Source organism: Desmodus rotundus, chromosome 6 (assembly GCF_022682495.2).
Source record: "Desmodus rotundus isolate HL8 chromosome 6, HLdesRot8A.1, whole genome shotgun sequence".
NCBI classification, from domain to species: domain Eukaryota; kingdom Metazoa; phylum Chordata; class Mammalia; order Chiroptera; family Phyllostomidae; genus Desmodus; species Desmodus rotundus.
In genome coordinates, this window is record NC_071392.1 from 119,413,571 (window position 1) to 119,437,218 (window position 23,648).

General features: G+C 41.6%; 1 protein-coding gene across 2 annotated transcripts; it reads left to right on the plus strand.

The window, feature by feature from the left end:
- Positions 1–454: 454 nt before the first annotated feature.
- CRLS1 (cardiolipin synthase 1) lies at positions 455–23,386 on the plus strand. Of its 2 annotated transcripts, none has more exons than XM_053927324.2 (7): positions 455–583; positions 3,838–3,975; positions 8,976–9,105; positions 17,633–17,718; positions 18,556–18,624; positions 20,332–20,423; positions 22,443–23,386. In XM_053927324.2, the coding sequence occupies exons 2-7, from the start codon at positions 3,865–3,867 to the stop codon at positions 22,528–22,530; spliced, it is 576 nt and encodes a 191-aa protein (XP_053783299.1). In that variant the 5' UTR covers positions 455–583; positions 3,838–3,864; the 3' UTR covers positions 22,531–23,386. The 2 variants fall into 2 exon arrangements, with proteins under 2 accessions (XP_053783299.1, XP_024415678.2); XM_024559910.4 differs by having other exon boundaries at positions 556–1,006.
- The last annotated feature ends 262 nt before the right edge of the window (positions 23,387–23,648 follow it).

A 23,648-nucleotide genomic window follows, 5' to 3' on the forward strand; every position in this document is an offset into this window, starting at 1 on the left:
GATAGAGAAATAGAGCGCGCGAGTGAGCAAGCTTGCTTGCTTGGCTATAGTGAACACCCTTTTCAGGTAAACAATTAGTAGTTATTGACATTTTCTAAAACCCCGTATCTTTGACATGTGCAACACTCAAACGAAGAAAAAGAGCTGGGAGTTGGCATTGATTACTTCTGGGCCACTTTATCAATATTTAAACCTCACACGAGAGCCCTGAGGCCGCCTCGCACACCTAGGAAGGTGGTCGTTTGCAGGACGCGCGTTTGGGAGGATTCCAGGCTCAGACCCAGGAAGGCTCCTGCCCTCTCCCGGCCAGGTCCGCCAAGCGGTCACTCACCCCTCCCAGCTCGAAGCTCTCTCTAGTCCCCTCCCCGCGGACTTCGGCGCGGCCGGGAGCAGAGGCGCAGGAAACACACAATACCCGCTACCCGAAAGGCCACGGGGCTTAACGGCGCGCGCCGCGTGCTCCGCCGGGGGCGCTAGGAAGTCCGGTGGCGCCGGTGTCGCAAAAGCGTCGTGAAGTCGTCCGTCCGCCCTTGGCGGCTACAAGCCACCTGTATAAGAGGAGCGTGTTGGGGTTTGAAAACAAGTATGGAAGTGTCCGAGGTCCTCGGAGGCTTGGGATAGTCGATGGAGAAGTGGCTCGTGGGTGCCCCAGGCTGCTAAGCTCTTGCTGCCTTCATTGCCGCAGCGCGGCCGCAGGGCCATGCTCGCTTCGCGCGTGGCGCGTGGCTCATGGGGTGCCCTGCGCGGAGCCGCGTGGGCGCCGGGGGTGCGGCCGGGCAAGGGGCGCGCCCTCGGGGCCCCGCTGCCGCCCGCACCGGTCTGCCTGGGCTGCCTGGCGGAACGCCGGTGGCTGCGCCCGGCCGCGTTCGGCCAGTGGCTGCCGGGGGCAGTCCCGCGGAGCCACTGCTCGGGCGCGGGGAAGGCGGGCCCCGGGCCCGCGGCCGGAGAGGGTGCCGCCGCGGAGGCCCGGGGCGGCCGGTGGGGCCCAGGGAGCGCCGCCAGCCTGGTACGTACGGAAGAGAAGGGGCAACCCTGGGTCGGGGTCGCCGGCCCTGTGGGACTCAGTCCTGGACGCTGATAACGTGCTTTGATTGGTCCTGGTCGGGCGCTTCAGTTTCACAACTTTGAAACCGTTTTCTAAAGAGGTTACGGGCAGGTTATCCGGGTGGGGTGAATTTCAGAGGTGCCAACCGTGTCCACCTTCGGACTCCGTAGTCAAGTTAGAATCCTCAACCCCCGCTTCTATCCGCTTTGGTTGCTGGACAGGCCCTGATACTGCATTGGTAAAAAATAGCCCTCACTCGTCTTAATGGAGGGAATCCCCAGTGTTCGGGGGAAGTCCGTGGGAATCATCAGAAAGGTGTACAGGCCTTTCTGTTTGCTCGTGCAGGTTTTGTTCACTGTTATTTGAACTCTGGCAATCTTACATACTATAAGATGAATGATAATTAAATAATTTAAGTCGTCGTTGAAAGACTCTTTGACCTCTAATTACAAAAATGATTAAAACTCTCTTGAGTTTAACGGAGGGAAATATTTGTCTGCTCACCTGTTGAAATACTGCCCAAGGAGAAGACACCGGAGCATGAATGTAGGAGAGCTTTTGATGTCACGTTAGCAAGCCTCATGCAATTATTACATCTTCAATTGTTAGGTCTTCAGTGCGCCCCAGTACTGCCTGCAGCAGTTGTGCAGCATGGGTTGAGGTGGTCACATCGTGGCGGGGCTCTCGGCATCTCTGATAGCCAAAGCATGTCAGGGTTTGAAGGCTGGGTGCTCTGAGGTTGCCTATGCTCGCTGAAGCCCTTCCCAGAACGGCGGTAGCTGGTGGAGTATGCCACAGGTTGTTTGGTTGGGTAATCTGAGATTAGGTCTCTTAATTTTAATTTAGAAATTTACAAAGTTAATGATTATAAATTAATGAGGGAACTTGATTTTGACTGACACATAGTTTATGTGGCGTTAAAAAGAACCCCTTTCACTGCCTTCAACCTGGTTTATTAATTCACCAAAGGAAATGATCTGGGCTGTTTGCAACTTTGTCTTTAATTTTGCCCCAGGAATATCAGATTAGTTTTGGGCCTCTTTATTCTGACCCTTTGCTTTGTTGCTCATTTTTCTCAATCATGAACTATCAACGCCCTGTCCCCCGCCCCCCCCATCTCCACCAGTTGTAACACGGACTGGGTGTTTGACTAATTTTGTACCACAGTATGGTCAACAGACTTACTCTTTTTCTCTGAAACACTCTGGCCTTTGAACTTGAATTTGGAACATATTCCAAGAATGTTTCCATTTACCGGTAATTATATAATGTGGTCTGTTTTAAATAAAAGGTCCCTGGGTAGAGATTTGCATTGCTTCTTGTTTGATGATTGTTTCCAGGAGAAGTTGAAGTTTTTCTGTAGCTTGCAAGGACAGTATTCTGCCACCTGATCCTAATAACCCCATTTCCTGCCAAGCTGAGATGCACATTTCTTGCCAGGTTCCGTTTAAAACAGAAACTTAGTATCTGAACTCTCTTACAGGATGGTTCATAGAATTTTAAAAGATGTCTTTAGAACTGGAAACTATCACTTTAAAAAAATTAAGATAAATGTTCAGGGAAATTGGTTACTGATTAAGAAAGAAATTAACTAGGGTTAATCTTATGAGATAGTCCCTTGGGGTAGCATTGGCAACCTTGGCAGTGGGGGGGGGGGATCCAGGCTTTAGGGAGAGACATTTTCTTGATATTATTTCTGTATCCTGTTGTGCAAGGTGTCTTAGAGGCCCTAGGGTGAGGCTTTTTGAAGTTGAAATATCCTCTCATGGAAGCATTGTTTGCCAAGCAAGGAATGTTCTTCAGAGCAGCTGCCAAGAAGCCCTTTTGTTAGTGTCAACTTAAAACAGCTTGGTTCCAGATGAAATTTCAAGGAATTGTAGAGCTCCCACCGGGGTTTCTGATTGGGAATCTTAACATTTCTGTGGCTGTTTTGAGTTTTCCAAATTTCTCTTAATTTCCTAAGGATCTCAATCCCTATTCTTAGTTCCATTTTCTTCCAGCTATTCTCCAGTTTAGTAGTGAGGTTATGGAATTAAATGTTTTGTCCCCCTCTTCATTCATATTAACAGACACCGTGTGTCATTTAGTATTCTTTTGATGGGTACTAGAGGAGTGAGGGAGGTTGTTTGCAATAAATGTTTTTAAGTCAGAATGCCAGAGGTTGATAATTTGGGCTTTTTCCTGATGCTTTTCTACACTGACATCCCTTTGATGTTTCGCTTTTAAAAGCAGTGTTTACAGCTTTAAATTTTAATGGTGAGGCCATATATTAAAGGCTTGATTTATATGGTAGATAATACATGTTCTTTCTCTCTTGAGGAAGAAAACTCACTCAAAAATAGTAGACTCTTTAGCCTGCCTTTAGGTACATGACACACCTTCATCCTCTGTATTCTTAACAGTTTTATTTTTATTTTTTTTTAAGATTTTGTTTATTTTTAGGGAGGGGAAGGGAGAGAGAAAGGGGGATAGAAACATCCATGTGCCAGAGAAACGCTGGTCGGTTGCCTCTTGCACACCCCCAGCCAGGCACCTGGCCCGGAGCCCAGGCGTGCGCCCTGGTGGGAATCAAACCGGCGATCTTTGAGTTTGCAGGACAACACTCAACCCGCTGGGCCACACCTGTCGGCGTTCTTGACAGTTTTAGAGTGATGTCTATAAAAACAGAATTTAAGAACTCAGTTTAAAGCATTAAAGTATATGTAGCTTCTGACCCTTAAGTGTATTTTTCTAATGTATATAGTTCTTTAAAGTATGAATTTAATTTAAATTTTGTTGTCTTTGTGTTTCAGTATGAAAACCCGTGGACAATCCCAAATATGTTGTCAATGACGAGAATTGGCTTGGCCCCGGTTTTGGGCTATTTGATTATTGAAGAAGATTTTAGTATAGCGCTAGGAGTTTTTGCTTTAGCTGGACTAACTGATTTGGTAAGTTGTGAAGTCACTTGCTGCCTTTCCACATCCCAGAGTTTCTACTGCATGGGAATTGCAGACTCTAGTCTGTTCTTCCTTGGAAGGAAATCCTCCAGATGAAGCTCACCTGGCACTTTGTGTAAGGACTTGTCTTTAGCCTCTGTGTGGGACTCTTACTCTTTATATGATCTAAGGAAAGTAGTGAAGGTTGTATGAGGGCATAGGAGAGGGAGCGTTTTACTCTTGGTTTTTAACTTCTTTATAATAGAAGAACACTTCAAAATTTCCAAAGAGCCAAGTACTTGCGTTAGAGATAGAAATAAGGGAAAGAAGCTGTGAGACTACTTTTCTGTTTATTGTAATAGAGAGAAATGACTCTGATCGTCAACGAGAGCTGGTTTTTACTGGTGGACGGGGAAACAGTGGGCTAGTTCTGGTGATCAGGGAGCTTGTAGGGGCCGGAGCTCAGCTCAGGTTTGTGCTGCTGTGAGGCCACCGGCATCCCACAGATCTGGCCTGTGATCCCTGCTTCATACTCTTCTGACCAGCGAGCAGGAGACCCTGCCCTAGGTGGGCATTAGGCATCCGTCCTTCTGTTCCCCCAGCAGACGGACACAAGAGAGGAGTGCTCCTGGCACTACTGTGTCACTTGGGGTGTAGAGGGCAGGATTTACTCGGGCCACCTCTAATTAGAACTTGGAAAATCATTTTATAACAATAATTTTATAAAGACTACATTATATGTTAAATGGGCTTTCATGGACTGACCAGCCATCGTCCTATAAGACAAAGTTTGTTTTCATCTCCTACCTTGTTTCACAAGGGATTTGAAATGGCTTATAAAACTACATGTCCTACAATAACAGTTGAGGGAAGTAGGGAAAAGGTAGAGGAAAAATTTTAAATCCGTTCAAAGTTAGCGTGTAGAAATAGGTACAATATATTCTTGTATAGGGCTGGCCCAGATCCATATGAGCACCCACAACAGGCAGTAATGATTTGGTGCTTCCAGGAACTGGTTTGTTTGAAAAGCTTTGCTCAATATTTAGTGAGAATAAAGAGAAACTAATTTCCCGTTAATGAAAGTTTTACAGCATCTTTCATTGTAACATCAGTTATTGTCTTGAGGTTCACAGACACAAAATTCCACCTGCCAGTACCTGGTAAGCAGAGTGGAAGTGGCTGAAGACTTTGCAGGATAAGCAAAGGAGGGCATTTGCATTGGTATCTGGCATTTCCAAGTATGTGTCAAACATAGTCTCCAAACGGCTGCCACCTCTGGTTTTCAGTTTTAGGCCCTGTTTGTCACAGCTTCTCCCCAGTCTCACAATCTCTCCTTTTCTTTTGTTCCTGCTTTTATCTCTGAAGCCTGAAGGCCTCCTCTCATTATTAGTGTGGTCTCCAAGTCTGTCCAAGGCTTTTTATACTAACAGTGGAATTTTTTTTTTTGAACAAAATCTTGTTCATCTACCAGATTTGATCCTTTTTTTGTTTGTAGATTTATTTAGCTGCCACTGAGATTGCAATATTCACTGAAAGGGAGGAGCTTCATTTACATTTTCATATATAAAACAGTGTATTTGGAAACCTGAGTTAACTGGCATTATAGTTTACATTTATTCCATGGAGGTTTTGATGCCTCCAGAATGGCTGCTGGGCAGATGGCTGGATTCATGAAAGGCTTAATCAGTGGAATGAGAAGGCCTGATTTACGTTGTTTGTGGGGAATGGATTATTGGAAGGTGAGAGTGGAAGCAGAGAGGCTGGCTAGGAGGCTTCCAATAATCTTCAGGGGGTTGGTCATTTTTGACTGGTGTGGGAGTTTGGAATGGGAGAGAAGTGAATGGGTTTGAGATCTATTTTGAAGATAGAGTTGGCACATTGATGGATTGGATGTGTGGTGAAAAAATGAGTTAAATATGACTGGTAGGTCGTTACTTTTTTTCTTCTCAACAAGCAAGTACATGGAAATTAACATTTTCTGGGTGGGGCAGAGTTTGTGGAAAATACCAAGAACTATTATGCCTTTTTTTAAGTCTTCACTTGAGGATATATTTACTGATTTCTGAGAGAGAGAAAGCGTTGGAGGAGTGGGGCGGGGCGGGGGGAAGAGAGAAATATTGATCAGTTGCCTCCTATACATGTCCTAACCAGAGATAGAACTTGCAACCCAGGCATGTGCCCTGACTGGGAATCAAACCTATGACCTTTTGGCTTATGGATCGACACTTCAACAAACTGAGCCACACTGACCAGGGCTGTTGTGCCCTTTCACATAGAGTTATCTATTGGGTAGATGAATGGAGTACTGTGGAGTTGGAAGAAGTCATGGTTAGGGGTAGATTTGAGAGTTATCAGCATATAGATATCAGGTCTGGGCAACCTAGGCTGTGATAAAAGGAGAGAAGGGGTCAGAGGAATGAGCAATAAGTAGGGCAGTGGAAAAGGAACAAGAAAATGACACTGAGAAGAAACAGCTGGTGAGAAAGGGAGCATATTAGGCAGTGAGGTGTCCCAGAAGTTAGGTGAAGAAAGTGCTTCAATTTGTGTTGCTGTCAAGTAGCCTAAGAACGTAGACTTCCTTGGTGACCTTTATGAGTACCATCCTTAGAGGATGGGGCCAGAGTGGGTTGATGTTCGAATGTGAGGTGGTGATGACAATAGACATCACTTTGAGAAAGTTTTGCTTTATAGGGCGATAAAGAAATGGGGTCAAGGAAGAGTGGTTTTAAAGATATATATACCTGGGGAAAATTTTGTTCTTAATTAACTAATTAATGATTGGGTAGGAAGGGAGAGATTGATGATCAGGGAAGGTGGGGAAGGAGGAAGACAACTCACAGAAGGGGAGAGGACCTGATCCCTGGGACCAGGGATCAGGGAAGGCAGAGGGAATGAGTGGGTTCCTGGGGGTGGGATTTGGAGGTGGGAATAGGAGGGAGCCTTGACAGTCTGTTTCTGTGCTTCATGGAAGATGTAGACATTGTCATGAGCTACATCTCACATACAGTGAGTGGTTTTGGAAGGGATGGAGTTGGTGTGAGGTGAGAGAAGACAGTGTGAAAAGAGAAGGTAAGCAGGTATAGCGTGGCCAGGGAATATTAAGTGCCCACGGGAGATCTGTGGTCGTGAGTTTGCAGTGGGGTCAATCAGCCTATTTATGTTTGGTTTTTTTTTTATCCTCACCTGAGGACATTTTCTCATTGTTTTTAGAGAGAGGGAAAGGGAGAGAGAGACATCGATATAACAGCAAAACATGGATTGGTTGCCTCCCTTACACACCCAGACCAGGGATTGTACATGCCTGGATTAGGGATCAAACCCATAACCTAGGTGTGTACCCTGACCAGGAATCGAACCTGTGACCTTTCAGTTACGGGACGCTGCTCCAACCAACTGAGCCACACTGGCGGGGCTGTGTGGTTTTTTTTTGATCAGTGTTCAGCTGCTCGGGTGCAGGTCTGACTGGAGTACATGGGTAGTTGTATTCAAGCAGGATTAAGGGAGAGTGGAGTAGGGACTTACAGGTGTTTGCAGAGCAGGGATGATATCGATGACCTTGGAGTCTAATGTGGGTAGAGGAACAGTGAGGATGAGAGAGTGATGATAGTAAAAAAAAAATGGGAGGTGAGGTTCCCTGAGGTCAGAAGCAGAACTGAAAGCTGAATATTCCAAGGCCCCAACTTGCAGTACTCCTGTTAGCTAGTTTTACATCTAGTCTGGCTCAGAATTAAATAGGTTCTTTCAGTTGTGGTAATACTATTTAGTAACTGTTTTCTTGGAGGATTTACTAAATGTTGATTGCTGAAGACAGCCAAGCCTTTGAGGTATGTAATACTGTTTCTGTTTTACAGATGAGGAAACTGAGGCTTAGTGAAGCCAAATAATTTGCCCAAGGTCACACAGTAAGTGGGGAAGCCAGGACTTTAACCAGTTATGTGCTGTTGCAAAAAGCAAGTTCTTAACCATTGTCCTGTGCTGCTGCTGTCTCCTCTAGCTCATTGGAATACTTACGATAGGGAGGACTTCTCCTACAAGATATACCATCAATTACATCTAAATTAATTTTTTTCCTTGGAAAGAGGGCTAGAAAAATTTTGAAGCTTAAAGTTAAAATTAAATCAGTAAAAGCCAAGTAGGGACTTGGAAGCCCAGAAAATATCCGCCTTGTTTAATAGGGATAGGCAATACTTGGTTTCATTTCATTTTGTTGCCCCAGGGTGGGCCTGGACATTTGGACTTTTGTGGTAAGACTTTGAATATTTAAACATTGGCAACTAATTCATATTTATAAAAGCTTTGGGCAGGTCATACAAAACCAGCCTGCAGGCCTCATTTGGCCCAGTGGCAACCAGATATGCCCTCTGCTTAAAGTATAATGTGTTTGCAAGAATAGTGAATGAGTAATTTTCATATTGGAAATTTTAAGAAGGCCAGGCATAGAGGATTGAGTTTTTTATTCAGATTTAGGTCTGCAAATGCAGCCAGATAGGGACGCAACAGTGGCACTAAACAAACAAACAAACAAACAAACAAAAACCCTGAAAATAATTAAAACTGAGGGAGTTGGATGATGTCACAGAAAAGTAGGTAAGAGTGAGTCTCACAGTTAAAGGAAGTCCTTGCAAGTGAAAGCAGCCTCAGCCCAAGGCTCAAGAGGGGGTCTTCTAGTCCGCGCTGTGTCAGTCATGCTTTCTGTGAGTTTTGGGGGGTTTCTACATCTCTAAATTTGTGTCTGGGTTCATCCCACAAAGGGGCGTTGTGAAAACATTGAGAAATACTGGAAGGCTTTGAAAAAGAAAAGTACCTTAGAAAAGTGAACTTATTTTCAGGCCAGTTGGTAATTTAAAAGCTAAACATATACCAGTGAAAGAATAAGAAGGTTTGGGGGTAAGAAAGAAAGATTTTATTTACATTTTATAAAAGTATAGTTGCTATTCTGGTATCTCTTCAAGATATCTACTCTGTACCTATTATGACATTTATTTAAAAAAACAAACAACTTCTATTTTCAGTTGGATGGATTTATTGCTCGAAACTGGGCCAATCAAAAATCAGCTTTGGGAAGTGCTCTTGATCCACTTGCTGATAAAATACTTATCAGTATCTTATATGTTAGCTTGACCTATGCAGATCTTATTCCAGGTAAGAATGCTGACATGCGTACTTTTTATTTTTAATCCTCACCTGAGGACACCCGTAGAGGGGAAGGGAGGGAAGAGAGGGGGAAACAATTGGTTGACTCTCCTACAAGCCCTGACTGGGTATGGAACCTGCAGCCCAGACATGTGCCCTGACCAGGAATTAAACCCACAGCCTTTCAGTTTACTGGACGATGCTCCAACCGACTGAGCCACACAGGCCAGGGCCATGTGTACTGTCTTATAGCACAGGGAAGAGTGACCTAAGTCAGCTTAGGATTTCTTGTAGGATATTTGTTCCAAAAATACATTTTTCAACTTCAAACTGTTTTCTTAATTTTAAACTGTTGAACTGTTTGGCTGATAGAGCTATTTGTTTTACTTTAGAATTTATGTCCTTATTATACTAGTAGAATTCGTTTAGTAAGATTGTTTAAAGTTAAAATTGAGCAAATATTTCACATTGCCAATTCATATTACTCTAAAATGTTTTGAAACTGTTATATGTTCTTAGTGACTAGCTTTTTGAAAGCAATTTAAAGTTTTCCTAAGTAAAATTTAATCATAATAAATTAGAATTCTGAAACCTTAAAGATATCTAATATTTCACACTTTTATTAATTAGACACTATTATGCAATTTCAAATCATGCATATTAGTTTGTATATTACATTATGAATACTTCTCCTGGCAGAATTTTAGGATCTTTTGCTTTGCATTTTGCATGTGCTTTTCTGGTTGTTCATTTTTTACTTCACCTTTATTAGTTTTCCTCCCTTGGTTCAGCTTAAACTATTTCCAAGAGTTTAAAATAGAATCTGGGAACAAAGAAGCTGCTACATGGTATCTGAATAAATAGCATGTATTGTTGACATTTGAGAGGAAGAAGTTTCAGTCTACTCTAGAACCCTGGTCTAGACATTTTCTTCCTCCTCCGTCTTTAGGCTTTTATATGCCCATGCCAAATGAAAAGATGGATTGGCTTAGTGTTTACATTTATGTGCTTCTTTGAAAGTCAGAATCGTGTTCATATATGATTGGTGGGGTTGAAGGAGGCAGGAGTGGTCTCATTCTAATAAGTACAAATAATTTGTGGGGGGAAAAAGAACTAAGGAGAATTCAATTGACATTGTTATTATTTTTTTAAAGATTTTATTTGTTTTTAGAGAGGAGGGGAGGGAGAAAGGGGGAAAAAAACATCAATGTGTGAGACCAACGTCGATCTGTTGCCTCTTGCCCATGCCCCAGCTCGATTTCTGATGGTTCTTAGTGATGGTCGTTCTATATTTTAGTTACAATTTTGATGTAGGTTACTGTTGTCATACCTTAATTTTATATATTTCTTAAATCCACATGATACTGTTATTTATAAAATCAATGTTCACTTAGATTTTTTAAAAGATTTTATTTACTTTCAGAGAGAGGGGAAGGGAGGGAGAAACAGAGGAAGAGAAACATCAGTGTGTGGTTGCCTCTTGTGCGACCCCAGCTGGGGACCTGGCCTGCAACCCAGACATGTGCCCTGACTGGGAATCGAACTAGTAACCATGTGGTTCACAGGTTGGCGCTCAATTCACTGAGCCACAACAGCCAAGCCTGTTCATTTAGATTTATCTTTATGTTTACTTTTTTGGTTTATATTGTTGGAGTATTTCAAACCTTCCATCTGGAATCATTTTTCTTTTGTCTGAAGTATATCTTTAGAAATTCTTTTCATACAGGTCTACTGGTGGTGCATTATTGTCTTTACTTCTCTGAAAATATTTCTATTTTGCCTTTTTTTGTATGAGGAAACTTATGTTCTCCTCTTAGTGAATTTCAATTGAAATAATAAAGTGTTATTAACAGTAGTCCTTGTTAACCAATACTTATTTGAGACTGTAAAACAAACTAAAAGTTTATTTGGCATCTTACAGACATAGATCCAGGCAGCAACCCAAACTGCACCCTGAGGACAGCAAAGAAAGGCAGGGTTTGTAAAAGCGAAAACCACAAAATGTGATTCTTCCATGCAAGTGAAAGATCCTGGGTAGTTTAGCAGGGATTGGTTAGTTCCAATACGCAAAAACTACAAGGAAGGAGGTGAAGTTCATATGCGTCCATTTGGCACTTGTTACTCCAAGATGTTTATTGTTTGGCCTAGAGCTGACTTCAGCAAGAGGTGTAGCAATCGGTTTATTAGCAGTCCTGAGAACTGAGGTGTGTACAGGCCCGACTTCCCTAAGAGCCTCCAGACTCTTTTAAGTGAATCTCTTAGCTGTTTATGTATTTTTTATTGTAATCACTATATTGTACGTTATTAGACCGTACTCATCTCAAAAATGGAAATTTGTCCCATTTCTAGCCTCTGCCTGTTTCTCCTCCCCTCCACTCTCTGGCAACCACTCTGTTACTGTCTCTGAGTTCATTTTTTTAGTTTCCACATAAAAGTGGTACTGTGTAGTATTTGTCTTTTTCTGCCTGATCTGCTTTTATTCTTGAAGGATATTTTTGCTGAATATACGGTTTTGGGTTGGTAGTTATTTTCTTTCAGCACATTTAATGTACCTAGTTATTTTTTCGTTTCTGTTGTTGGTAGTAAGAACATGTCTTTTTGAAGGGAGTCTTTTTACTTTGAATGTTTTTAAGATTTCTTCTTTGCCTTTGGTTTTCTATAATTTCACAATAATATTTCTGAGTATGAGTTTCTTTTTATTTATCTTGCTTCAGATTTGCTGGGCTTTTTAATCTGTGGATTGATATCGTTAATCAGTTCTAGAAAATTCTTAGCCTTACTCTTTAGATACACGCTATTGCCTAGTTTTCTGTTCTTTTGGAACTGCAGCGCGCCTGTGCCAGACTTTTTCACAGTGTCTTTTCAGTGCCCTAGCGTCTCTTCTGCGCATCCCCTCCTGTTCGTCTCTCCAGGACCATTTCGGGTGCTGACCAGCACACTTGCTCATTCAGTTCCCCAGGTCTCCCCTCAGCCTGGCCAAGTTTCTTTCTCTTACTGTATTTTCCAGTTGTAGGATTTCTGTTTCACTCTTCACACATACCGTGATCTTTTCTAGTTTCTAGTTCTCAGCTGAAATCTGTGTTTTTATAGCCCTTTGAACATAATAAATTTAGTTGCTTTATAGACTCATAATTCTAAACATATCTTTCAAGAGACAGTCTTTTTCATTTGTCGTTTCTATTGATTCTTACTTATGGTATCTTGTGTCTTGGTTATTTGAGACTGTTTAGACATTGTATTAATGTTTGAAAAATAATTTGGAGTCATGTTTTTATGTGTAGGATGATGGCATCACTCTTCAGAGAAGGGACTTTGCTCAGTTCTGCTATGAATGCTAAGAAGCTGGGAGTCTTGTAAGGCCTTCGTACGTCTCCTGTCCCGGTCCTGTGGGATAGTCCTTCAGATTCCGGCTCAGAGCCAGGAGGCCGTTTCTCAGATCCCAACCCTGAGGGCTCTGGGCTCCACCTGCTCTCTCCCAGGCCCTATGGGGCACCAAAAATTCCATTCAACTTTGTGTCTTACTTCCGAGGAGTGGGTTTGGTGGCTTTGAGAGTGTAGTCTTATTTTTTTGAGTTCTCACTCTTTAACAAGCATTCGCCTGACACTTTCTTAGCATCTTGTAAGCTTTTTACTCTCAAGATTTTTTTAAAATATTCTTCTTTAGTTGTCTTAGCAGGAGGATTGTTTTGAATTTCTAGTCAGAAACTAGTGGAAGCTCAGCCCAGGGTTTTTTCATTATCCTTGCAGTCCTAAAATTGTACAGTGGTTTATGCTCTAGGTCCTGCTTGAATTTGGCGTGAGTCCTCCGTTGGGCCAGGTATTAAGTAGCCCCCTGCAGTCTGAAAGCGTGCGCTCCGGTTCTGAAAATTATATCATGTCTTTGATAATTATGTCCTGGGCATTTTAAGTTCCGAGGGCTCTTGTTCCATGTTCTTTTTTTAAAAACCTGTCTCTTAAAATAAAATTTCCTAGATAAATAGTGTCATTCAGGGTGTCTTCTACTTACCTGTCTATCCTATATATATATAGTCATGCCCCGCATAACTGTTTTGTCAGTCACTTGTGTGACAGTGGTCCCACAAGGTTATAATGGCCAAAAACTTGGACCACCTAGTGATGTCGAAGCCACTGTTACGTCATAGAGCAGTACAGCGCTTATGTGTTTGTGATGACACTGGTGTGAGCAAACTCACTGGGCTGCCCGTCCTAAGTGCAGCACATGAAGTTGTGTACAGAACGTAATGCTTGATAAAAGTGACTACGTTACTGGTTTATGTATTTACTGTTCTATATTTCTATTCTTATTTTAGAGTATACTCTTTCTACTTATTGAAAAGAAAAGGTTGGCCCTGGTCGGGTGGCTCAGTTGGTCGGAATGTCATCCTGTGCACCAGAAGGTTGCAGGCTCCATCCCCGGTTAGGGTGCACGTTCGATCTGGGGTCCGGGCGCATACGGGAGACAGCCCATCGATGTTTCTCTTTCATGTTGCTGTTTCTTTCTTTCTCCCTCTCCCTGTCCTTCTCCTCCTTCCTCTTCCACTCCCCACCCTTCCCCCCTCCCTCCCTTCCTCTCTCTCGAAAATCAATAAAACATGTCCTCAGGTGAGGATTAAAACAAAAACGTATGCTGTAAAGCATTAGCCATGTTATGCTGGCAGCATCTTGTGCTTACTGCATCTCTCATTTGCATCATTCTCTTGTGTGTGATTTAATCTGGTGTTGCTTTGTGCGATTGATAACCTGCTGTACAGGTTTGTAGCCTAGGAGCAGTAAGCTATACCATACAGCCTAGGTGTGTAGTTGGCTGTATCATCTAGGTCTGTGTAAGTACACCCAATGACATTCATACAACAGTGGCATCACCTAACAGTGCATTTTTCAGAACCTATCTGTCTTTAAGTGGCAAGTGCCTGTATGTGTTTTTACTTCTAAGGTATTTTTTTTAATTGACCCCCCCCCCATATTGTATCTATTTCTTTCAAATTCCATTTTTGTTTGTTTGTTTCGGTCTTTATTTTGTGATGGAGACTTTCTGAAATGTCTGGTGATCCTTAGCTGCCTGCTTATATTTGGGGAGGCATAAAATGTTAATTGAGCTCTCTCTGGGCATTGGTGGAATTTGTTGGTAGTGTGTTTTTTTCCTCTAGGGTAAAAGGCAGGACCAGGCATGGCCCTGCACTCTCAGTACCTGTACGTCTATTCTGTAGACAAGACCTCTTCTTGCCTCCAGTGTTTTAGAGCAAAGCTGTGGGAGGAAACTTAGGGTGGGAGTCTCAGTTTTCAGAATGTTGATTTTCACTTAATCCCACTCTACCCCGATGAGCCCTGTGTTCAGAGATAACAGGTAGGACAGTGGTTGGCAAACTTTTTCTGTAACGGGCCATATAGTAATATCGGAGGCTTTGTGGGCCAGGTGGTCCTTGTTGCAGCCATCAAACTCTGCGTAGAAAATACATGGATGTTCGAACGAGAGTGGCAGTGTTTCGGAAAAAACTTTGCTTACGGACACTAGAAATGGAATTTCATATAATTTTCATGTGTCACGAAATAGTACTCTTTGGGGTCCCCCCCTTCCCAACCATTTAAAACTGTGAAAACCACTCGTAGCTGCAGAGACTCCCAGCTCTGGTACAGAGACCTGGCGGAACGGCGTTCAGGCGGGGCTCCAGGACAGGGGTCCGAGTGCCTGCTTCTGCAAGCATCCGTTTGTGAGTAACTTGGGCTTCAGCTCTCCCCACTCTAGTAAGACAAGTACTACTAATAAACTTAGTTAGAACTTGACATTTGTCTTCTCTGACCATTCTCTTTGTCTTTGTGACTTTACGTCCTTTCATTGCTATCATTTTAGATGGGTTTTGGAGAGAGATGCATATATGCACTCTTGTATCTTCTTTTTGTACTGCTCCTTGCTCCTTCAAGAGTAAGAAATTTGCTTTCTTCCTCAGCTAGGATAGTATTTGTCTTTCTCATTCTTTCTCTGGAAGAGGAGAGAAGGATAAAAGCAAATTCTTTGATTTGTTACATTTAGGACAGGGTAGGATGTGACTCTCAGGTAATTTGTACTTGCTCAGGTGTATTCTGCCACATTTACCAACTAGTGATTCCTTGTCATATCATTATATTATTTCTGGTTTTACTCTATAGCAGCTTCTCATTGCTGGTTTAAATAAATTTCTAGAATAATGTGTTATTAAATACTATTTTCAATGCAATAACCTATGATGTTGATAATGGCCACTTCTAATATGTAGAAGTTACTTAATTTTATTATTTCCCTTTAATGCTAAGAAAATTCGTCCATGCTGCACTTCTTTGTTGCAGACATTAACTGTATTTCAGACAGAGTTAGCAGCTAGGGAGGGAAACCTTGGAGCAATTCCCTGGCAGATTGTACACCCTCTCACCCACACTGACATGCTGTCATACTCCGGTAGGCAAAATGAAAGCTGTTTTAGCCTTGGAAGAAAAGGGAAGGGAAGGTCAGGAGAGAAAGACTTCAAGACTTCACCTAGAAGACTTGAAAGCCAGGGAACTGGATAAAATTGCCCAAAGAGCGAGCCTGCATAAATACCGTCAGTTGGCAGAGGCCTTGGACATCAACCAGTGCAGCAGGGTCCTAGCCGGCTGTGCTCATGGACCCCAGGGAGCTTTCACCTGTGCTGTTTATGAAGCTCCCCGGGGGCGATCGCGTGATGGACAGTCAGCTTGGGGAACTTTCCTCCCCCAGACTGTTACAGGTGGTAAACTGAGCCCAGAGATGCTAACTGTTAGTCACACTGCTGGGTTGGCGCCTAATGCAGTACCCTGAGCATAGGCTGTGAGTTCCACAGATCTAGGGTCCGTTCCTGGCTGTCCTAACTGGTGACCATTGGCCAGGTTGTATAATCTGCCTGAGGCTTCTTTCCATATTTGTAAAGTGGGGATAGTGATCCCTGTTTTATGTAGTTACGCAGATTAAGTGACATGTATGAAATACATAAAACAGCTCAATAAGTGGTAATTTTGGTAGTTTGTAGAAGTGAAACCCGAGTCTTTGCAGCGTATTGAATTGTCTCCTCTTCTGCAGAAACCTTTTATTTAGGATTAAGTCACATATTTTTTCCCCGTGGTGATGAAATGCATTAATAGGTGTTTATTTTCTTCTCAAGTTATGGAGGTTTACAATACGTAATTTGCATGAGTTTGCTGCATTTTAAAATCTGATTGCTGTTAGGTGTTGCTAGCTAATGATTGCTGTAAAAAGTGTTTACACTTTTTAGGGGCACAAAAATGCCCCTAAAAGTCATGGCAGGCTGGCTTTTGTTACCCAATTCATATAGCTGTGTCTTCTGTGTGCTCCAAATGCCATGACTTGCGCAGATAACCATTTTCCCTTTGAAATAGTCTTGTCATCCAGCACTAGACCAAGGATAAACATTTACGGTGCATCATAGCTGTGACCTACAGAAATTTAAATTTTAAATTCGTAGTTAATTAGATTTTTCTCTAGTTGCAGAATCAACAGTGTCAGAACTAGAAAGGTCCACAAATACAGCCTTAAAAGTAATTCACAGAAGAGCTGTTTGAAAGTATTATGGAAGGGGATGTACCTGATCCTTTTATGTTAGTAATTGAAACATTTTGAATGGAGTTTTAGCTTTGAGGTTTTTCCCCCCATTTTTTAAAAATAATTTTTTTCTTATAAAAATGATACATGTTCACGGTTAAGACTTCTTACAGCACAGGAGGGTGTAAAGTGAAACAAGTCCTCTGCCCTCCCCTTCTCATTCAACAAAGGAGTAGTGGGGGTTTCTTGGGCAGCCATCTATAATATCCTTCTTCTGGCTCTGACTCGGGTCATGCTGTAGAGGCTTAGGAATAATGAGAAGGTATTGAGAAGTTGAATTCATGTTTAATGAGAATTCATGAATGAAAGGGACAGGAGGAAAAAATTGCAATTGCCAGGGTAAGAACTGGCCAGACAAGAATGAAAATATTTTGTTTCTCCACAAGTGTATGTACATACAGCAAATATACTGTTTGGAAAGTTGTCTGGAATGCAGAAGCAAGCAATCAAAGGTCCCTAAGACGCCAGAGCGTTTGGAGTCCTGACATCCTTTCAACATCTTTACCATTTCATTCTCTGTAACTATAGTGAGCATGGTGATCTTTTTTCCGCAAACTCACAAAGCTGAGAAATAACGAAAGAGATAGTGGGGTAGAGCTGAGTAGAGCTGATACTGACAAGTAACTGCAGCTTAAAACATGCAAGAAAAACCCCCCACAAAAATGGGCCTAGAAGATCAACATTCTGAAAGGCAGACATAGACTTTGAAAGCCATAGTCCCTTCACCTAGTTTTGGGTGCAGGTTAAAGAATATAAAAGTCAATGGTTCATTCTAAGGGTCCTAAACCTTCAACAGGTGCTTATAAAAGATGAAAATTTTTACTTATGAGAAACACCAGTTTATGGTAAGGCTGAATGAGGCTTTATTGTATGTGTAAGATCTTAGTAATTTAAAAAATCCCAATCAAAATTGTTGTATTTGATTTTCAGTTCCACTTACTTATATGATAATTTCAAGAGATGTAATGTTGATTGCTGCTGTTTTTTATGTCAGATATCGAACTCTTCCAACACCGGTGAGTTTGTTTCAAAGAAAATATTCTTTCATTATTACTTAGAACTTAAGGCAGAAAAGAATCAGTTTATTGTATACTGAGTTTCACGTTATGGAGATAATTTATTTCAGTTTCTTTTTTTTAATCTACCAAGAATTTTTTTAAAGAACACATTAACTATCATCTTGCTATAGTAGTTGTTCAGTGGATATATGAATAATAAGTTTAAAACAGACATGTTTTTGTGGTACGTCCAGATTCTTTCAGTTGACATACAGAAAATTCAGACCAGCCAGCCCCATCCAAACTCAATGAGGAGCATTTTGCATAACCAAGCCCTTTTGCTGTCTAATTAATTGAGCCACCACTATGGATTGTCTAGAACTGATTTTTTAAAATCACAGCTCCATGAGCATGGAATGGTTTATTTGCATATTTGTGTGTTGGTTTTACAAATATTTGAGTGCATAAGCATACCATAATGACCTCATCTTTTGGCTCCCAGTCTAGTTGTTTTTTAGCCTATAAAAGACAACGATAAGGGAGATTTATTGCGTTTATTTAGTAGAAAGAAGTATGAGGCAGACTTTATGTTAGCTGTTGTGTTAGAATTTTATAGGAATTAACAAATAAACATGGATATTTAAAATCTATTTCAGTAATCTGTGTATAATTTATAAAGAATGTAGATGATGCTCCTGTAGGAAAAGAGAAGGTACAGATAAAGGGCTGACCTAGCATAGAGCCAGGCGTGTGGTAAGCACTCAGTAACTGCTAACCTGCATATAATAACAAAATGTTTGCTTTACATTGAATGCTAAATTGAGTAAATTTTATCTTTTTTTTGTCCTCTGCCAGCGAACACTCTCTAAGTATTTCAATCCTTGCTATGCCACTGCTAGGTTAAAACCAACCTTCATTAGCAAGGTAAGAGACAAACGGCATCCTTTTAAGCTTGTAACAATGAGTACAAATCTCAGTCTGTAGAGTGGCTGGAAATGAGACAGGTGTAAATGCATTGACTGCAGTGGGCAGAGAGTAGAATCATTAACCCAGTTTTCTTTGTCCTCAAAGCTTTTTGAGTTTTTGTTTGTTGTTTTTTTAAGGTTTTGTTTATTTGTTTTTAGAGAGAGGTAGAGGGCGGGAGAAAGAGGGAGAGAAACATCAGTGTGAGAGAGAAACAGGAACTGGTTGCCTCTCTCACACGCCCCGAACAGGACCAGTGAACCTGTAACCCAGGCATATGCCCTGGTCGGGAATCAGACTGTGACCTTTCACTTTGGATGACGCCCAGCCCACTGAGCCACACTGGTCAGGGCCTCAGAGCTTTTTGGATCTTTAGTAACGCATTGTGTTTTCAGTCGCTGGTCTGAGAATTTAAGATGAGGTAATAGTGCCATCATTTAGGGAAGGTTCCTTTCTGGTTTCACTGCCCACCTCCCTGTGGTGAAAACAACATATATAAGGTCCTTTCGTTTTCAAGGTGGATCGTTACCTGCAACGGGATAGGGGAAAAGGTTTTATTTAGAGTTGAATAAACAGCTGTTATTCTTAGTTGTCCATCCTTATTTCCTGAGCCCACTTCAGGATAATAACTGTGTTCCCAGTGCTTGCACACAGAGAGGACACTGTTACTGGTTCTCGCGGTACTTTTTCATTTCTATTAGCCTTGACAAGTTTGCTCTAATCACTCTTGTGTCCCATCCTTTGTAATGAAGGTTTAACAGGTTAGGGATGTCGGTCATCTTCAGGACAGATGGGTTATTACTTTTAAACTTACGACTGCCTGGTACGGACCTTTATCTACATATGTGGGTTTTGTTTTTCTTTTCAATTTAGGTGACTTATATCACACAGAGCAATTTGATACAGATAGGAAGTGGCCCTAAAAAATGGAGGGACAAATACCTCAAATCCTTGGTCTTACAAGAAGTTCTCCAGGCAGTTTTTATTATTTACTTTTAAAACGAAGTAGAATTCTTACAATTCAGCTGCAGAATAGATGACAGAATGTAACTGCTTCTCTAGGCACAGTGCCCACTGATTCATACTTCACCCTCTCTGTCCAGAATGCTTCTCATGATAAGTAGAGGGAGTCTCCAGTGTCTTTCTGGTTGTTTTTTTCCTTTGTCCACCGTGCTGCCCTTTAGGGTGGGGAAACCTCACTTCCTCCAGACAGCCTCTCTCATGGAAATGAATGCAGTCCAGTGTTTGACAAGTAGGCAAGTGATAGCACTCAATAAAGGGCCAGGAAGTGTGGGTTCTAGGTTTGGATCTGTAACCTGCGATGACCACATGCAAGTCACTTAACTAATTTCATTACTTTTCATCTATGAAATTATTTCCATATTCACAGGGATGTTTTAATGAGCTGGGAAAAAGGCCTAGAGCTTTGCAACATATCGAATTCTGTAGAAATTCAAGGTAGGGGTAGTGTCTGAGTTGCCCCTCTCCTCACTGTAAAGAGCAGACAGGTGGACCAGCTAGTGAAGTTCACCCATTTGTGTGAATGCCAGCTGCTTTGGCAGGAATATTAGAACATCAAACATAAGGCAGGTGTGTTGTGTTATGCTGTCTTGTGAGCTTGAAGCAGGACCTGGTTGACACTGTTCATTTATGACTTTTTTTTTTAAGGTTAACACGGCAGTCCAGTTAATCTTGGTGGCAGCTTCTTTGGCAGCTCCGGTTTTCAATTATGCTGACAGCATTTATCTTCAGATACTGTGGTAAGCTAAATTTAGCATTTGCTAGGAGAATGCTAAACAAAAGTACTGATCGTGGCCGTCCTAGAGTTACTGTGTTCTTGCAGTGCTTATTGAGCGCTAGCTGGGCAAAGCTAGAGTCTGGACTTATGATTGATACCATTCTTAAGGAGTTTACTATCAAACATGGGTGTTGAAGTTCTAGTGTAGGAACTTTCATGCAAGTTAAAGGGGGTAAAAGATACAGATAACATGTTGGGGTTCCGGAGGAAGGGTATTTCCAGGTAGGAAGAAGAGGGACAGCTTCAAAGAAGAAGTGGCTCTTGAACCATGAGGTCGAGGTGGGTTTTGTAAGGGAGAGATGCAGGGGAGGCCATTTAGGTGAAGGACAGACCCTGAGCAAAGTCAGAGGTGTGGGAGAGTTGGCTAGGGGAAAGTGTCCGGCTTTGTGAAAGGGCCATAGTGGGACGGAAACTTGGAGAAAGAAGTTTGAATTTTATTTTATTGTGCTTATATACTTATAACCCTGAAAATGTGTCAAATTCAGGCTTTCAGGGTCCAAATGGTCACACTGATGATTGAAGCACAGCATCTTAGCATACTTTTAATTCTATAATTAAAACCTTTCACTTGATGCAGTCTGAGCCAGACAATGGTTGGTTAGCCAAAGTCAGTTAAGTTAAAGAAGCTTTAAAAATTATACACACCCTAAACATCTTCTAAAACACATATGCATGCATTTATTCTGCTTCATCCTACATCTTTTGAATAGAACCAAAATAGTGACTTCTTTAAAAAATTTTTTTAAAATCCTTACCTGAGGATATGTTTATTGATTTTTTTTTAAGGGAGAGAGGAATTCAGAGAGGGATAGAGGGAAGGAGGGAGGGCAGGGGAGAGACAGAGAGAAGCATCGATATGAGAAACATCAATCCATTGCCTCCCATACATGCCCTGACTGGGGATCGAACCGGCAACCTTGAAGTATATGGGACAGTGCTCAAGTTACCAATGAAACCACCCAACCAGGGCCAATGCTTTTTCTTTGAATGTAGGTTCAGCAAGAGGAGTTTTTGTTGTTTTTTTTTTTCTTTGAATAAATAAGATCCACATAGCCTCTCTGATTTTCATGTTCTTCTCATTTTAAAGTGACTTTAAGACATTTACAAAGCAGTCTGAATATAGACACTTTCTAGGTTTTGTAACATCTTTTCTAGTATTTTAACAATCATATTGCGTGCTTACTTTGACAGTATTTTTTAGCAACTTGCCTTTTTTATCAAGTCTTTCCAGAGTATCCAACTTAATTCTCAGAAATAGCAACTTTTCCTACTTGTGGGTTTCATTGGGTTATGTGTGAATGTAGAATATTGAACTGGCACGAACAGCTCTGGGATCAAACCAAAAGTCTCGAGGGCCCCATACCTGACCTGGTGGGAGCAGAAGTGTGTGGTGCAGAGTAGCCTGTCAGCTGCGAGCATCCAGCAAGCCCCGAGCACCACTGATCTGATTTCAAAGAGAGAGTCTGGTTAATCTGACAGTACACTTAACAAAAAGTTAGAAAAGAAAGCTGAAATTTATTTTAAACGACTCAGATATTTAGGAAATAGAGTCGAACACTCTAAAGCCGCATGGAACAGTAGCAGAGGCACAAGGCTCGAGCTGAAGCCATGCCAGGCTCTGACGTGGTCTGTGGCCCTGAACAACTTCTCTGGGGCTCCTTCCTCCTGTAGAGGAGGAGGTGGTAGTGAACATGAAAGGAGAACTAGAGTAAGACACCTAGAGTAGTGTCTGGGCAAAAACGACAACTGCTAGTATTATCATTATTTGCTTGGGCTCCAGAACTAGCTTAATTGTGTGACGTTACTAATTCAGGTAAGTCTTAAAGAAAAGTAGTGTATTTACATTCTTGTAGTTAAAAAAAATTTACACCACACAGCCTTTTTTACTTTTTAAGTAACTCTTTTCAATGTATTTTTTATGATTCTCACAAGTTACTGACTTTTTGACCTGACAACTAAATTTTTTTTCTTTCCACTAAAGGTGCTGCACGGCTTTCACCACGGCTGCGTCAGCTTACAGTTACTATCACTATGGTCGGAAAACGGTTCAGGTGATAAAAGACAGTTGAAGGTCGCCCATCACGGTCAGCAAGGAAGCAGCATGCATCACTGGCGGCGGGGCCAGGCGAAATCCACAGGCGTTTCCCTCTTTTGGTGTTCAGCTTGAAAAAGGACTTGTCACAGCAAACCATGTCATCAATATTTAAGTAATGGCATTGAAAATAAGCTTGATCATGGGCATATGCAGAATTTTCAATGTATTTTTAAATACAAATAAAACTATCATTTAGAATTTTTTAAGTTTCTTGATTAGCTTATAAGGAACCAATTAATTCCAATTATTGTCAGTCATTTTTTTAAATTTTTTAAAAATATAGTCCAAAGCATGTAAATTTCTCTTTAATAAATTTTAGATTGCTCACAAAGCACTAGGGGATTTCCTGGATTTAAATATATAGGCTACACAACTTGGCTACACAATTTTATGTTCAGTTTGATCGGTGTATATATTAACAGGTCATGTAGTTAATATTTGATCATTTAGGATGACGACAGTAAAGGTAGCTTAGTTGTGGATGAGTAATCTTATAAAGAGATTTATAAAGATCAAAATATACGGTGTTGAAGTTCATGTTCAGTAGTCTTCCAACCTCTCAGGTGCCTAATAGTTTTATGTGTCAGGATAACGAGTAACCGGGTAGGTGGGATATGAAGACGGATCCATGAGCCTGCACTGTCCAGGAGGCAGTGGGTTACATCATGCCTTCCCACTGCATTTCTGTCGTGGCGATGTTTGTATGATATTGGAACCTGTACTTACATGTTATGTAAATAGTACAAAACTGTATTTTTTCAAGTTTTTTAAACTTTGGGGAAATTTTTTTTGTTGAGATGTTAAAAATAAAAAAGCTGGAAAAAAATGTACCTTCATCTTGGGTGGTTTGTATAGCATATTGTGGTCATTTGTTGTGTAAATTTTCTGATTCCTAAAGTTTGTTCAGATATGTCACTTGCACTTACATTGTAAAAATAATTGGTTTGGGACCATCTGACTTAAAAGCCCTTATTCTCACTACCAGCGCGTTTAGGAGAATGGGAGGTACAGGGAGAAGGGAGAGGAAGACAAGGGCTGGTGCTGGTGTTCCCTCTTATCAGGGGAGGTCAGTTGCTACCTGTTGTGCTAGGT